This window comes from Spermophilus citellus (assembly GCF_964194105.1).
Source record: "Spermophilus citellus genome assembly, chromosome: 2".
Taxonomy (NCBI): Eukaryota; Metazoa; Chordata; class Mammalia; order Rodentia; family Sciuridae; genus Spermophilus; species Spermophilus citellus.
In genome coordinates this window covers 14557291-14574950 of record NC_138183.1, presented here as the reverse complement: position 1 = coordinate 14574950, position 17660 = coordinate 14557291, and the positions used below count along the sequence as shown (strand labels likewise).

At 43.4% G+C, this 17660-nt stretch overlaps 1 protein-coding gene across 7 annotated transcripts in view; it reads right to left on the bottom strand.

The window, feature by feature from the left end:
- The window catches only part of CDK5RAP2 (CDK5 regulatory subunit associated protein 2), a 186339-nt gene that overhangs the window by 114210 nt on the left and 54469 nt on the right, over nt 1-17660 (bottom strand). For all 7 annotated transcript variants that reach the window (XM_081275219.1, XM_081275223.1, XM_081275220.1 and 4 more), the window contains exons 11-12: nt 15629-15730; nt 9325-9543 (exon numbers count right to left, since the gene is read on the bottom strand). In XM_081275219.1, coding sequence (XP_081131345.1) covers nt 9325-9543; nt 15629-15730 — 321 coding nt within the window. The remainder of the gene's footprint in view (nt 1-9324; nt 9544-15628; nt 15731-17660) is intronic.

Sequence of the window (17660 nt, the reverse complement as noted above, 5' to 3'; positions counted from 1 at the left end):
GTAGACACAGTAGATCAATGGTAGATCAATGCATGATGTACACAAGCATGAACATATCACCATGAATCCCATTAATTTGCTCAATTAACACATGTAATAAAAATTTAAAAATAAAAATGAAACCTGTTATGTATTCTTTTTTATCACTCCAGTGGTATTCCAAATGGAGCCCAAGAAATCCAAAGATCAGGAATACCCAAACGTCGCTGGATAGCAGAATCACCCAACTACATGTTCCAGGGAATCCCCTACTAGAAATTGATTCAGCTGGCAAGGGGAAGAGGACACAAATTCACATTTTGTTTTAATGCCTAAGAAATCTACAGAGCCCCTTGGATGCACCTGTTTTATTTGCTTATGAACAAGAGCTACTAGAAAAAGTTTGAAAACCCCTATCCTTCATCAGACACCCACCCTGCTTTACAGCAAGAACTGCCACAGCAAGATCTGCATAAGGTCACTGAATGACAGGTGTGAATTTCTACACTAATAGGCGATTTTCCTTGAAGATTCATAGGTGCTCTCGGGGCCAACACTGAGCTGAGAGCTGCCTTTGCATATCAGGACTCTTACAGCATGTCTGGTTTTTAAAAAGTGGATTATTTGAAAAATAAAATATCCCTACAATCTTAGAATTGCATTAGAAATGAAAAGCCAGGCCATCACACTTCCTTCTCCAGCCAGCTAGTCAGTTTTATCTCTGGCCAGATGGAGAATGAGAAGGTTCTCATCCATCAAATTTCTACCTTATCAGGTTGCACTGTGAGAAAGCCTGTCAAAGTGCTCAGTGGTTACCTTTAAATATACAAAGGAAATTTCTCCAAAATCTTAATGAGGTATAGGTACTTGGTGATGTGAGAAGAATTTCCAGAATTAGTTCAAGACCTGGTGTTCAAACCACGTTCTGTGGAGCCCCATTGCTGTGGAGGAAGCAGTCACAAAGGGAGAGCAAAGGATGCCAGGCCTCCCCCCCACTTCAGCCTGCGCAGCTCCACTTTCAGGTTTTTTCTCCATAAAAGTTCATATGAACAAAGAATTAATATGCTTTAATAAAAGAAAACACACACACACAATGGAAGCCACTGGAGTGAAAGTCCTGCCATGGAGAGCTGGCAACCACCCCCATCTAACTGGGGCCACCTGTGCAGATTACAGAAGTTCAGAGCCGGGCTCAAGGCAGCCCTCCCCAGAACTCCTGGGAAGAAGAAACAAAGCAGCAGGAATTCAAACCGGGCAGGCCCAGTGGGGTCAGCACCAGACAGAACACCACACCTTTCTAAAAGCCCACCCGCAGGATGCACCCGAGGTCCCGGCCCCCTCCTCCAGCCCCACCTCCTCTTCCCCAAGTGCCAGGCTTATTCATGCCCCAAGCCTTGGCACAGCCCTTCCCTCTACCAGTAATGCATTTCCACCTCTCAGTCCCTTGGGAAAACAGCTCCTTATCCTTGAGTCTCCACTCAAATCCACCTCCTCCCTGAAGCCTTCCTCCTCCACAGTCCCAATCTCAGAGTTCCCAAAGCATTTACTCCATCCTGTTATCAGCACTCACCATGCTACATGCATTTCTATTACATTTCCCCACTAGGTGCCTTCAGAGAATAGCATATTTGATTTCAGTCCAGTTCTCCCAGTGCCCAGGACAGAGCCTGGCACAGAAACAAGAAAATAAGGAGCGATAAGAAAAGGTCTCCCTGTCTGTGCCCTCATAGAGATTATGGCAATTCCTCAGGAAAACTGTTGGGGACAGACTTTTAAAGTCACAGCAGCCTCATGCATGAGCCACCAAGACACTCCAAAGTCTCAATCCAAGAACATTCTGACCCTCTTCCTGGTGGGATCAATGGGCTAGACAGAAACAGACAAGCACTTTCTTCAGTGCAGAGGTTACTGTTGAGCAAGGAGGAAATGTCTCTAGCTTGGTGACTTGATTGGTAAAGGGAAGACCACATTTGTTAATCAACAGTGTCCAGTAGATTCTTGTGGGCAGTGGTTTGTCATTCAAAGTCCCAAGTCAGCACCTGCAACAATATTAACAGCAGGAAAAAAGCAAAGAAGAAATCTGACCAAGCTGAGCATCTACTTCTCTATACCAGGATCACATGTTAAATTTTATTCCTCATCTGTTTGATGCTAAGATAGATTAAAATCAACTATATTTTAGGGGAGTAAATGTTCATTTTAAGAGGTTAAGTAGCTGGCATAGAGGTTAAGCACCTCTAAGTGAAGCTGCAGTTCCAACCCTAGTACACACTGACTTCCACTACTCCAAAGAAACCTACTAACATTGCTTCATCTCTCCATTTATTGATCATTTATGGTGTGCCAGGTATTATGCTAAGGGCTATACCCTATCAACTAATCCCTGTTCTTCTGATAAGAAATGGATGCCATGGCTCAGAGAGGCAAACTGTGTGTGAGTGATAGAGCCAGGACTCAAATCAAGCGTGACTCTAGTCTCTGTGTTCAGGCTCTTTTAAGAAACTAGAATTGTCAGGGACAGAACTTCCTCCAACACAGTTCATTTAAACTGCACATAATTCTACAAGAATGCCAACTTAAGATCTTCACACCTGATTTTAAAAATAACAGGGGAGAGTCTGAGCCTGGTAAAATCACACCACCACAGCTCTGTGTTCTTGGCCCTAATCAACCACCAGAGACATTGTCTCCAAAGCCACCATGTTTTGATTATGGTTCTCCAAGAGATGTACTAAATGCCATCCCAATCTCCTTTGGAGCCATCCAACAATGAGAAGCATGAGAACTAGAGGAGTTCGGGCTGAACCTCCTGAAGTTAAACCACTCCATGAAAGCACATGGGATCAGCTAGCTGGGTGCAGGTACAACTTTAATTAGATTGGGGGCTTCAACTAGCAAATGCATCCCATGGAGCCAAGTGCCCAGGTACTAAGGCACAGGACAGCAGTTGACAGGCCCTGTAACAGAGGGGAGCATTACGAGCTGTCTGGGGATGCCATCTCAGCCGAGGCCTCACACAGGCTGCAGTGCAGAAAGACAGAAAGACAAGACGATGATGCCTCGCTCCTCCTCCTTACCATACAATACTGAGTGCCTGAGCCAGAGACAGCAAATCTGAAATAAAGAGCCCTCTCTCACCCTTCACCAAACACACACACTCAGGTACACACACAAGTTGGGCTAAAAGGAGAAAGCATCCTAAGTCTCTGGGGCCAAATAACGTGTGAAAGTTAGAGATGAGAGAATAGGAAGAGAAAATCCCAGCAGCATCGCCATCACAGGCCACAGAGGCTAGGACACTTCAACACCACCGTGAGCACAATGAATTGCGAATACAGGGGTTTTGTTTGTTTGCAAAGGTCTTCTGAATTTCCTTAAAGCAATATGGGTCCTCTGGCACAGGGAGGTATAGCACAATACAAGGGACCTATCTGAGAGCCTCACTTTTCAACCTATCTCATTATAAAGTAAAAGCGAAAGTGTGCACTCACAAGGCCTAATGATGTGCCTGTGCCATTACAAAGAATTGCACTGAACAAACTGCACATCTCCCTCAGGACCATACTGAGCCAACTGGCACTGGGTTGCTGCAATTGCAGGCATGACGACCAACCCCCTGGCCCAACTCCTCCTGTTCATGCATGATCAGGCTCAGTAAGCCATCTGCCTCTCATCCAAACTGTGCTTCCAGCAAAAGCACTATCTCCCCCAAAATGCCTAAGACCTGGCACAATGAGACTGGCAACAAATGCTTTTGGCGTGAGCTAAGGATAGTTTGATCACAACCAAAAGAATTTATGGACTTTCACAGAAACTAGGACCACCCAATATGGTCCTCTACGCAGACCTGAAGTCAGGCCTCATCTGTAAACCCGGGTGCAGTATTTCCAACTGATTTTGAAGCTCTTGTCCAAGAAAGAGAATAACGGGAAATAAACAGCTAGATACAGTCCCAGGAACTGAGACCTCAATGTGCACAAGCTCGGTGCCGTGTGCAGAGCTGTCTGCTGGAATGGGAGCTGCGGAGGGCTCTGCACACCGCAGTCCTCCTCACACGAGCGCAGAGGCGATTCCTCCTTCAGGCCCAGTGGCAGTGAAATCATCTTCACATGGTCTTCTTACAGGCACTGGCGACCTTGTGACAGAATTTCCCTTTTTACTCTCCCTGCCAGGAGCTACCAGCTGAACTTTAAGTTCCCTCTTTGCTCCATGCTGCTGTTTCGCCATGCAGCTGTTTTTCCCTTGACCCTGAGTCCTTTGTTTTTAATTGCATTGAATTTTACAACCTTCTGTAAACCTTCACAAATGTTTCTGAAACAGAGAAAGGAACAAATTATAATTTTCAAGGCTTCAAATAATCAGAAAATATCAAGTTGGTTTTCTTAAGGGCATAATTTGCTGGTCTGCTAAATATGTAAAATTCCTTTCTTCCAAAAGCACAGGGTTCTTAACTGGTGGCTCGCCACTGCCATGACATGACGTCTTAGGCAAACTCCTGGGTCCGTGTCACATATATAGACAACCATGGTCAAGCCACTGAAGTTATGAGGCTCAGATGAATCTCTAAAATGGAAACAGTATTCTCCGGCCCCAAAACAAGGTTGTGGGCCACACGAGAAAATAGAACATCTATAAACTACAAGGTGCGACCAACAACTAGAGATCTTGCCTGCTGCGCTTCCATCACTGAATAGCAGTTTCCTTGACTAAAGAAAGTGTTGAAAACGGGGCTGACTGTGGTCTGAGAGCAACACTGTGCTTTGGACATCTTCTTACCAGTGTTTTCCTCACCCTGCCTGTGGGACGTGGTAAAGTTCCAGGCAGCACATGAGACCCAAAGCTGAGCACGGGAGTCCTCACAGGGGAACTGTGAATGTGCCCCAGCGCGAGGAGCCACAGCTGCGCAGGCTGCGCAGGCTGCGCAGGGCCAGGTTTCTGCCCTCCTCCTCGGTGCTCTGGACTCTCAGACCTGGCTAACAGGTCCGGGAAAGAGCTGTTCCATCTTCTCATTTCCTCATCTCCCAGCTGTCCCTCATCAATCATCCTCTGGCCATCCAGACCACAGGTCCTTCTAAACTGCAAATCTAATCCTGTCAATCTTCTGCTTAATTCCCCTCCTCGGGGCTCCACAATCTAGAGGTCAGGTCCAAGCTCCCAAACTCTTTATCCCAGGCCCTCTGAAGGCCAACTTTCCTCCAGGTAATCTCCAGTCATGGCCCTAGAGGCCACTGCCCTTCATTACAGCCCCAAATTCCTCTTCTCCAAACAAATCATATTCTGTTCCTCTGCCTTCAGTACAAAATCCCCCTTTAGCAGCACCTACTTGTTGACCTTCAGCTCAAACTTCAGAACCAATTCCAAAGTTACAATCCTCAGGAACCCTCTCTGGTCCTATAAGCCACTTCCTTTCTCTGTGCTCCCAGGGTAGTGTGTCCCCATCTCTGTTGTAGAATTGTGCCCACAGCCAGGAGAGGACCTGTTCAATGGATCCAATGCTGCCAAATGTATAAATGATCGATTTGCTTTGCCAGGGAAGAAAGAGAGGCTACTAAGAGGACTGGGTTTTTGTCCCACTGTTTCAAACCAAAAGCAACACCAGTAGCAGCTGGCAAGTGGGAGGCACTCAGGTTAATTAATTAAAGAGCCTAGTAAACAGAAACAGCTGATGAGATATGCAAGGCTAGAGGGTTATGCTACACCTGTGCCTATCCTTCACCAGGAAGCAAAACTGGCTCCCCAACAAGTCTCCCCAGAATCTACACCCTACAATCTGATGCAAAACATTCTCATAAAATGAACACAGCCAAATTCTTAGACTATAACCAGAAGTGAAGCAGACATACCATCGGGATGCAATATATATATGCGAAATGAAGAACACCCTCCCAAATCATCCTGTCAGACACATGTGTAGGACTTGCTGAGAAGCCAGGAAGCTCTGAGCCCCAGAAGTGCGGACCTGAGCGAAGCACTCAGCGTGCACAGCTGTTGCTTTGTCTGGCCCAGGGTGTTGCAACCAAGTACTTCTTTCTAGGTGCCTGCTCGCCTGCCTCCAAACATGCGGCTCTAGAGAGGCTGCCAATGAAGGTGTACACATGAGCACACACACACACTCCTGTCAAAGCAGATGGCATGGGACCCATGCTGGGCTTCTTAGTACCTCACCTGCAAGAAAAAGCAGCCATCTCCAGCCATTATGAAGTCAAACAACAACAAGTGCTGGCGAGGATTCAGGAAAAAGGTACACTCATACATTGCTGGTGGGACTACAAATTGGTGCAGCCAATTTGGAAAGCAGTATGGAGATTCCTTGGAAAGCTGGGAATAGAACCATCATTTGACCCAGCTATTCCCCTTCTCGGACTATACCCAAAAGATCTAAGAAGAGCATACTACAGGGACACGGCCACATCAATGTTTATAGCAGCACAATTCACAATAGCTAGAATGTGGAACCAACCTAGATGCCCTTCAGTAGATGAATGGATTAAAAAATGTGACATTTATACACAATGGAATATTACTCAGCACTAAAAAATAATAAAATCAGGCAAATGGATGATGGCATTAGAGCAGATTATGCTAAGTGAAGTTAGCCAATCCCTAAAAAACAAATGCCGAATGTCTTCTCTGATATAAGGGGGTGACTCAAAATGGGATAGGGAGGAAGAGCATGAGAAGAAGACTACCACTAAATAGGGAAGACAGGTAGGAGGGAAAAAGAGGGAGAGGGGAGTTGCACAGAAGATGGAAGGAGAATCTCATTGTTATACAGAATACATATATGATGTTGTGATGAGAAAAAGAAAAAAAAGTGTGTCACATTAGATTGGATAGAGAGAAAGGATGGGAGAGGAGGGGAGGAGTAGGGGGGATAGGAAGGGCAGCAGAATAGAATAGACAATATGATTGATGTATGTACATTCCATGTATGTATTATATATAAAAATGCATTCTATTGTCATGTATGACTAAAAAAAAATAAATAAAATTAAAAAAAAAAGAAAAGAAAAAGCAGCCATCTCTCAGAGTCGTCCGCCCTTACAGCAACTTCACTACACAAGACAATGTATTTCCCTTTCACCAAAGCCAGTCAGCTAGGTACCTGCTGCTTCCAAGGAGCCCCCCTCAGAGTGTACTTGCCCAACCCCTTCCTAGCACAATCCTGGCCTCCCAGTCCTTGCCAAATATTCTAACCTCCTTATGAAAATGTACACATGTTATGCAGAAGTGCATCTTATGTCAGCAGCAGACCAAATTCTTTTAGAAGCACCAGGGATTTTATGAATAAGTGAATTATGGATCCAACAATGTTATAGAGAGATTTCAAATGCTGACCAAATGATAAGGTTAAAAAAAGAAGCACATAGTATATATATATGAGTGTATAATTACATGTGTGCATGTATCTCCCCACCTGCCCACCATCCAAATTTTACTAAATAAACATTTTTATGATGACAGGGGCAGGGGACTATTCTAAGCCAAATAAATAAATAAGAATCCAACAGTGAAGAACACTGGAATGAACCATGAAAACTTCAACTCCATAAAGGACCTCTGGCCAGGCTTTTCTTTGCCTCGTTCGTAAGGCACACTACTCCAGTCTTACCCCTGTCACTCAACTCATGTGTCATCTCCTCCCAGAAGGTCTCCCTGGCTACTCCAGGCCACTAGGATCTTCTGCACAAGTATACAGTACGTTACATGAGTTAGCTGTCAATGGTAAACTGCTTTACACTTAGTCATGTATAAGATTTCATCTTCCTTAGAAAAGTAAAACCTTCAGAAGCTTCCCTGGCCTCCCATCAGCAGCTAAACCAGATGCATTTGATGTTCAACAACACTGACAAATTTGGAAACTGGCCTGCTCATGGCAGGCAATAATCCGGTATACTCTACTACTGCTGGTGGCAGCCTGAGTTGAACCAGTCCTCTGTACTAATATCTGGCTGCATAATTAACCAATATAAAGATTTGCACCATATGACTTAGTAATCTCATTCTTCAGAATCTGCCTGAGGGATTTCAAGAAAAAATGATTTTATGCCCAAAGATATTCATTGTGGCATTATTTAAACAGCAGAAATATCCAACAAAGGAGGAAATCATTAAGTCATCACGTGAAAGTCATCACGTGAAAGCCATCAGTGAAAGAGTATGCACTGCTGCACGTGATCACTGTGGAGCCTCGCAGAAGGAAGTTGCCTATGATAGAGTGAGTGCTCCAAAAACACAGGACAGGATTTAGTCTCTGATTAGACAGAGCCCAGGAGCATCCCCACTGGAGGGGAAAACTGGAAACAGTGTTGTTTTGTTAAGGTGGTAAAGTTGTAGCTGACATTTTCTTATTTCTCTAAACTTCCATTACTGCTCTCTTAATGGTTATTAAAAATGTTATTAAAATACACAAACATTTGTACTTCAATTCTCTGTTCAGTCTTAACATTAGGATTTCACCTAATCTTGGCAGCCCTGCCAAAAGCAACCCCAACCAGTGATACCCAACGCTCTCTTTAGAGCCCTGTGCTCTAACGACTGCCTGGCTCTGGAGCAGGTAATTTAATTAACCTGAGTGTCAGTGATCACTCCGACTCAGGCCCTGTCCTGCCTGATGGCACCAAGGCTGGGTGTCTGGCTGTGACTCTCAGGAGGAATTAAATTAAAAGATGCTGAATACTTACATTTTGATAGAATTGAAATTTAATAAGCCTACCAAATTGACAGAGAATTTTTAGATGCTAATATCCAATGCTGAATGGAATGCAGCCTTTTAAAAAGATGACACAGAGAAACCTGGGACAATCTTTGTTCCAGGACAATTTGAGTCTATAAAAGTCTTTAAAATATTCACTGATTGACCCGGTAATTATACCTTTATCAAAAATAATCAGTGGCTAAATATTATTCACATAAATACTCACGTAGAAGGATGTTTGCTGCAGCATTTGTTACAAGGCAAAAAAAGTAAAACGACCTAAAGGCTCTACACTAAGGGACTATTCAACACACTGCGTCACCTCCGAGTCATGGAAAACCACGCTGAAACAAAAACTGTGTTTCTCAAGAACAATCATGCAAAGAACCAACACTGAATCAAAAAGGGCCTACAAACTGCATTCTCACCTTGATACCAATAGTGAGAGGCAAAGAGAGAACTAAAAGGACTGAAACAGCAGATAGTTAAGACTGGTGGTTTCTAGGTGAGATGATGATGAGTGAAGTATTCTCTGTATGTTTTTCCCATTTTTCTATTTTCTGCACTGAATATCTCCCTACAACCCAAACAGCAGCACAAGGCAGGCCAAACGCACCACCCACCATCAGGGGCCGGGCGCCTCTCACCTGGATGGTGCGGGCTCCCCTGCTCCCCTCGCAGCGGGCTTCCTCCAGGTCCCTCTCCAGTCTCGCCTTCTCCTGCTGCAGGTCACTGAGCTCCTGAGTGACCTTCTTAATGCTCCTCCGCAGTCTGTGGTTCTCCGAACTCTTAGTCAGGTTTTCTGAGCGCAGCTCAGCCAAGAGGGCTTCCTTTTCTGTCAGAGCAGCCTGGGATCCTTCAGAGCCCTGGAAAAGAAGGGAGGGGGTGAGCTGATTTTCATGCCTCATTAAACAAACCAGGAAATCTGTTCCTTTTTCGCCTTGGGGGGGAAGAGGAAAAGAGAAAGATTAACATAGACAACATTCAGGTTTCAAAGCACAAACAATATGAAGATTTTGGACTAACAGAGGATGTTTATATTATGATCAGATATGAAAGAAAGCCTATACTTGTGTAGAAGAAGTATTTTTGAACAAAAGAAAACACAAAATGTTAACAGTAACTAACTTTAGTGGGGTGAAGATATAGTAGGTATAGTTTATTTTTTCTTCATTTCTCTATATTTTCAAATGTTCTGAGGTAAGTGAACATGTTACTTTCATAAAGACAAAAAAAAAATGTCATTTTAAAAAGGAAGAAAATCAGCAGCTTCACAGCTTCACTTGAAAAGTAGTGATGGATCTAAGCACTAGCTGTTAAGATGGCTTAAATCCAGAGGACGACAAGGAGAGGTCAGCATGGTAGTTCCAAGGGTCACTTTGAAAGGCTATAATTTCAGCAAAGTCCAAGAGTTTGTCAAGAACACCTTATTTCATTAATACACTGTTCACCTGAAAAACTGCATTCGTGATCACAAACATGAAAAAAAAAAAAAGCCATGACCCAGCAATAATTAAAGAGAGCAAATTAAAACAAGTTCTCAGATATCAAGCAAGACTGTTTTAATGGGATACTCAGGGCTGGCAAGCTTGTGTGAATGGCACAACTCTTCATAGTTGTTCTTGAATAGCCAGACATGCAATCATGGAACAGTGGTCCACTTTATTCTGAGATATACATAGCCCTTGCTGCTCTGCCACTGTGGCTTATTTTTAAAAGGTCATATTTCTTTCTCTTCTCTACCTGCTCCTCCCTAATCGCTCCCCTTCTCTAATCTCAGGGGAAACAGATTACCTTCCTTCCCCATCCCAGGCAGAGTTATCTGTCCTTGAGCACACAGGAACAAAGTAATGCAGACTCTGGGGATGGCACCAGAAGGTCTCAGAAATAACAGCCTCCCAAATTAACAAGTGAATTACAACTCTGGACAGAGAACATGTGGAATGTAGCCTTTGGATCTCAGCCTCTGGGACAGGAGTCCTCTATGTTTCTCCTTTGCTGGCAAAGCAATAAAAACTTTTCTTTTTCTCAAAACTGGGTCCTCGTTATTGGATTGGCATCAGGGATAAGGACCAAGCTTTTGGTAACACCCAGAAGCCAGGAAATATATTGGGAGAAATGTAAATAAATATAACCCTAGATGGACAGATTGATATATACATCGAGTACATCTGAATAGCATAAACACGTTCACACTCATCCCAGTAATTCCATTCCTTGAATTGAATCTCAGAAGATCCCAAAATATGGGGGGTATTTACAAAGTCATTCATCAGTCCTCGTCCCCAATACCAATCTAATAATGAGGACACATTTTGAAAAAAAGAAATTTTATTGCTTTGCTAGGGAAGGAGAAACACAGAGGATTCCTGTCCCAAAGGCAGAGATTTTGCCCATCAAGGGGAACAGAGGATTTTTAAAGAGGTAATCCAAAGGCTACATTCCACATGTTCTCTGTCCACAGTTGTAATTCACTTGTTAATTTGAGAGACAGTCATTTCTGAGATCTTTTGGTTCCATCCCCAGAGTATGCATGATTTTGTTCCTACGGTGGGACAGATACCTCTGCCTAGCATGGGGAAGGAAGTTGATCCTGTTTCCCCTGAGATGAGGGAGGAGCAAGGAGAGAAGAGAAAAAAACATGTCCTTTAAAAAATAAGACACAGTGGCAGAGCAGCAAGGGCTATATTCAAAGCATAAAGTGGACCAATGTTATATTATCACTTATAACAGTAAAAAATAAGAAACAACTTAAATATGCAAAAATAAAGTATGATGAATATACACAATGAAATCTGAAAACTACATTTACAAAGAATCAATAACATGGGAATATATCCAAGTTACAGTGTTATACGAAAAAAATAAAAAACGTAATTTTAAATGATGTAAAAAAAATCTATACATAAAAGAAAGTCATTAAGAAACACATTAAAACATCAATATTGAGTGGGTCATTTCCAGATTTCTTCTTTTTCTTTCTAATCAGGGGAGGAGTGGAAGCATATGTAATCTTCTAATCAGGAGAAAATAAAACTTTTTAATAAATCTGTTCTTTTACTTTGACTAATATGCAAAATTAAGAATTCAAAAGGAGCTGACAGTTGAATTCTCAAAAGCTACAATTCAGACTCGAATAATAGCTCCAGCTTCTTGGCCTTTCCAGGTCACAGGTGTTCAGGTGTCAACCCAGTTGTTCAGGAAGTGGACTACAACCACGGTGAACCTGGGGGCTACAGACCTCTGCTGTTTGAGGGCTACCTAAACCCAGTCATCGGGCCTATGTTCCCCTAATTGCTTATTTGACACAGAGCAACATGAAATGAGAGTGAGCACCAATCAAACTGCAATGTAAGTTTACGAAAGCTTCCGGTTTTATTTCTTTGGAAATTAATAAAAAGTGGGAAACCTAGGTCAAAAGGCCAAAAATATTTTTTTAAATGTCTATGACATCCAGGCATGGTAATGCACTCCTATAATCCCAGTAACTCTGTAGGCAGGAGGAATGCAAATTCAAGTTCAGCCTCAGCAAATTAGCAAGGGCCTAACAACTCAATAAAACTCTGTCTCAAAATAAAAAATAAAAAGGTCTGGGGATGTGGCTCCACGGGTAAGCAACCCTGGGTTCAATCCCCAATACCCCACCCCCACAAAAAAATGTTTAAACTCAACCAATAAATAGAAAGTATACAATGATTGTTAAAATTCCTCTTGAACAACAGTTACAACTCCCCTTTTGTGCTTTATTAAGCACTGATTTTATAAAAGGAGCTAAACAAACACTTTTACATACAGGGTGTCTCTCTTTTTCATACCAACTGCAAAAGTACACATTTCTGTGCCCATTTAAATAACAAGTTGAGAACTACTAAATGACTAGTCTGTCTTCAGACCACAGTGACTAGATCTGGGATTCAAATGACTCAGGGCCCGTGTTCTTTCCACAGCACTGCACTGCCCTGCCCAGATCAGTGAGGATTCCAATGAACTCAAACAAAAAAAAAAAAGAAAAAAGAAAGAAACAAACAAACAAGAATGAAAACAAGGAGAATGAGTTGGGGGTGGGGGTGGAGGTTAGAGACAGGAACATCAATTAGGCACTTGTTAAATGTGCCTAATTTTGATATTAACAGTTATTATCAAGCAATGAAAGTTCTACAGGATTTCCACATAAATAGGAATGGTGAAACTTCTTTAAATATCTAAGCTTAAAGAATTTAAATGCATTGATTCTATTAATTTCGTAACACTGTCCACGTTGAATTTTCCTTAAATGGCTTTTTGATCTACTTCTCTGGAGGGCTTTCTACCTTTTTCTGAATGATGCTCAATTGCAAATATTTGGTCCAATTAAACATGGTCAGAAGCTAAAGGCCAAATATAATCTTAAACAAACCACCCTTGCCAACTGTGTAGAAACATGTTGAGCTCAAAAGGGAGAGAGTTAGAGCCCTGGGTTCAAGGCCAGCTTCAGCTGTGTGACCTGGGAGGTGATGCTACCTTTGACAACTGAGTAAAGAATTCAGACATCTATACCACATGTGACTCAACTGTCTCAAAATAAAAAAGACTGAGTGCATCTATATATACTACTGTGGCAAGAATGTTGGGTAAAGAAAAGAAAAAACATGCAGGTCTGTAATCCCAGCAACTTGGGAGGCCAAAGCAGCAGGATCACAAGTTCAAGGCCAGCCTAGGCAACTTAGTGAAACCCTGTCTCAAAATAAAAAATTAAAAGGACTAGAGATGTAGCTCAGTGGTTTAAAAAAAAAAAAAAAAAAACTGGGTTCAATCCACAGGACCCAAAAAAATGAATAAATAAATAAAAAGTAAAAATAAACTTTCTACAATATGCATTTCAGTTTTATAGTTAGAAGAGGGATGCCATTTCCAATTTGGAAATAATTTGTTTAATTGGGTTTGGAAGAACGCCAGGCAGCCCACAGTGCAGCTCGCACAGAGTCATACCTGGGATCAGAATTCACGTCTCTGTGCATCTGTGCTTGGGCAGCCACTCCAAGGCTTAACTATCACTTGCTGTCACTTCAGTGTCAGGCTTGAAGCCAGCCCTGTGAACTTTGGCTCTTCTACTACTGCTGCAATTAGTTCAGAGCATGTGATATCCAAAAGGCCCCAATACATGGAAGAGACACTTTACACGTCTGTGAAAACCATGCACATACTTCAAACAGAAAACCAATATATGTGTACTGTGTACATTTATTCACAGATAAGTAGGAAAAAACAGGCTTTGGAGACAGATTTGAATTCAAATCCTGCCACAAACTCTCTACCATTCACAAACACACTATCTTTTTGGATAAAGGTTCAAACAGCCCACCTTACATAACCCCAGTCCCTGAGCCCTGTACACTGCAAGACTTAAATATTCTGAAAGTCTTTCAACTAGGACCAAGAGTTATTAAATTAATAAATGTATGCAATAATTCTGGGAAACATTTAAATTCATAAGACTCCTTTCTTTTCTTCAAGGCCCAACATAATAAGTAAAATACCCCAAATCTTATAAGAATGTCGGGTCTCTGGCTATCAATTGCCAACATATATATTTTTCTCTTAAGCAATGGAAAATTGGATGGTTTTCCTAAGGATTCAGCTTTTAAAGCTTGTTATTTTCTAAGCTAGAGGAGAAAAAACAGAGTGAAATGTAATTGCAGCTCCATTTCATCATGTACTGTCAACACAGTAGGAGAGGGCAAGTCTGAGACTCACAAAAGCAGAGGTTTATCTAGCATACCATGATTTAAACCAAATTACTTCAATTATTCTTATTGTGAACCAAAGCTCTGCAAAAGATAAGGAAGGGATGTGAAGATTAGGAATCCACATGCCCTGGATTTAACTTCTAACTTCCACCTTACTACCACAAGCAGCACTGGCGCAGGGACAGGAAGAAGACCCTGGGCAACATGGACTTACTGGGCTGGTGGATTCCTTACATCCTGAGTCATAGGTATAAACTGTTTCGGGAAACCAGAAACATGGGAAGAAAATTCTTAAATAATTAAAGAGCACAAAACTGAAATTAGGAAGAGAGAGACAGACAAAGGGGAAAACAGGAGTCCCTCTAGTACAATGTGGTAGGGCAGCAAGAGAAAAGACCAGCCATGAAAACAGCAAGACCTCTGGAACCAAAACTCAGAAGGAAGAGGTAGGATTGAAGCATCCAGGTGAGGGAAGGTTTGGGATGGCAGGCAAAAGCTCAAGCTGGGCAATGAGATTGATTCAAACCCCAGCTCTGTCACTTACCAGTGTAAGGACCCCAGCAAGTTACTTCAATCTGTCAACCTGGACTTCCTCAGCAGTAAAACAAGATATTAACAGTGCCTACTTCACAGAGCTGCTGGACAGATAACTGAGATAATCTATGGGGAGCACCTAACAGGGCCTGGCACAAAGTATGTGTTCAATAAAAGCCTGCTGTTATTCACAATCACTGCATTTAAATCCTGGCCCCACAGTTTGCCAGCTGTGTGGCAGTGAACAAGCTACACACCCTTGCTGAGTTTCAAAAACCTCACAAATATAAGGGTGAGGATGATTACCTTCCCCACAGGGCTGGGGAGATTACAAGAGATAATCCACATACACTGCACAGAGTAAACTCAGCACTGCAACTCTGGGAATAGTTATCACTGTTATCAAATGGAGGAGGGGGCTAGAGAAGCTCCCAAAGCTGGCAGAGAATTTCCCCTTAAACAGACTGAGCTGATTCTATCACTAAAGACCACCCACAGCTCTCCTTATTTAAATCATTCAGGTTCCCTTCAGCTGCAAAGCCCTGACCTCATCCAGAGTTAGGATAAAAGAGTCCCAAGGCTGGGAGTGTGGTGGTGGCAGAGCATGAGCACTGAGCATGAGCACTCAGTGCCTAGCATGCAAGGGGGGGCGGGGGGGTTAAACACACCCTGAAATTAAAGTGACACTCACCTGGCATTTCAGGATCTGTGCTTCCTGTGTTTTCTGCAGGGCCTCTTTGGCCTCAGCAAAGGTAGCACTGAGCTCTTTGATTTCAGAGTTAAGTTCTTCAACCTAGCAAAAAGTAAGGAATGGCAGCCAAATATATAACTGGGCTCTCCTCTCTGCTCAGCCCAAATGCTCTTCCTGCTCAATTGTATATACAAGGGCTGTGTGGTCAGAAAATACCTGAGTGGGATTTCTAGCTGACTAGCTGGATGAATTAACCTTTTTAAGATCCAATTCTCTCAACTTCAGCTATGGTTCATGTGTTGGAAACTTGGTCCTCAGTGTGGCAACACTGGGAGGCGAGTCCTTTAAGAGGTGTAGCTCAGTGGGAGATCCTTACATCAACTGGTCCTTAAGTCAGCTCTTAGGAGGGACTCTGGACTCCTAGTTTTGCTATGACTTCCTGTTTGGAGATCTCTTCCTCTTGACCATGCTCCTACCAACCATCATTAGGCCCTCAAGAAAGGCTGAACCTATGGGGCTGCCTTTAAAACTGTGAGTTAAATAAACCTCTTTTCTTGATAAAGCTACCCCACCTCCGGTACTTAATAAGATGAGGTTACCACCACTCACCCAACTATAGAGTTGTTAGAGTTAAATGAGGTAATATGCACTGGTGCTCAAATGGTGCTTGGCTCATACCAGGTGTTACTACTATTATGGCCACAGAGATGACCCACCCAACCACCTGGCCTGGCTAGTCCCAGAATTTCATCTTCTAGTGACCGCCTCCTATACCCTAGGGTCAGCTATGAACTACCACGACCACACTCTATACTTTGCTAGCACCCAGAACTGCTCCTCAACACAGTGAGGTCTCCAGCTTCAGCTGGGCCCTGAACTTCCAACACATGACAAGAATGGTGGCTGCTGTTATTAGGAGCCAAACCTCTGTTGCACCAAACTCCTGCATTCTTTTTGCTTTGTCAGGACCCGTTTCCTGCTCAGGCTCCTACTCCTGCAACCATTCCTGCTGCTTGCTTTGTGCGCTCCTGACCCTGTCCCTGAAATTCTGCAGTCCCCCGCAGCCTCACCCTCAGCCTCCTTTCCCATTCTACTCTCTCCTTGGGTAAACAGGCCAACTCTCAGATTTCAAAGCCCACCTGCAGACAGGGGAGTGACTCCAAGTCAGCTCTTCAGGTTGACCATGATCTCCACGCTTTATAGACTTGCAGATCCATCTGCCTCCTGGACAGCTCAGCCAGGGCTCCCAGGCCAGTACTCTCTAAAACAGCCCATCACCCCCACCACTGCCCCAGCTCACCACAAGACTCCATTTTCTATGCTATGGTCTGAGCTGGCAGCACCCCCAGGTCCCTAGACATGCGAGTCAGACACCTAAAGTCACCCTTGACTATCCCTTATCTGAAGTCCAACATCTAACATTAGATTTCCACAACCTTATTTTTTTTTTTTTAATATTTTTTTTAATATTTATTTTTTAGTTCTTGGCGGACACAACATCTTTGTTGGTATGTGGTGCTGAGGATCGAACCCGGGCCGCACGCATGCCAGGCGAGCGCGCTACCGCTTGAGCCACATCCCCAGCCCATCCACAACCTTATTTCTGATCTTCAATTACGACTCTCAACAGGGCTCCTGACCTCTGCCTCCATTCTCTCCCTCCTGTAATTTACTCTCCAAATATTGCAGAGGCCTCTCTAAAAGGAAAATGGAACCACACCCTCCTACCCAAGAGCCCCTGGTGGCATGCCCCCTGAGCAGCTGAAAATACATTTAGTCCCCTCCTCTGACTGCCCCTGGCAACCAGTCCAGCTTCTTCTTTCGCCTCACACAAGTTCTCCACTCTGTGCTCCGGCAGCCCCAGGCTGGTTTTGGTGCCATACACACACCCTGGCCTATAATCCTGTTATGACTTGACCAACATTTTCCCTCTGTCCAAAATGGCCTCCCATCTCTGCCTTCCTTCCCGTCTAACACCCACACTCTCCTTCTTTAAAATTCAGATCAGGATCTGCTCCACCCTCTGCCACCC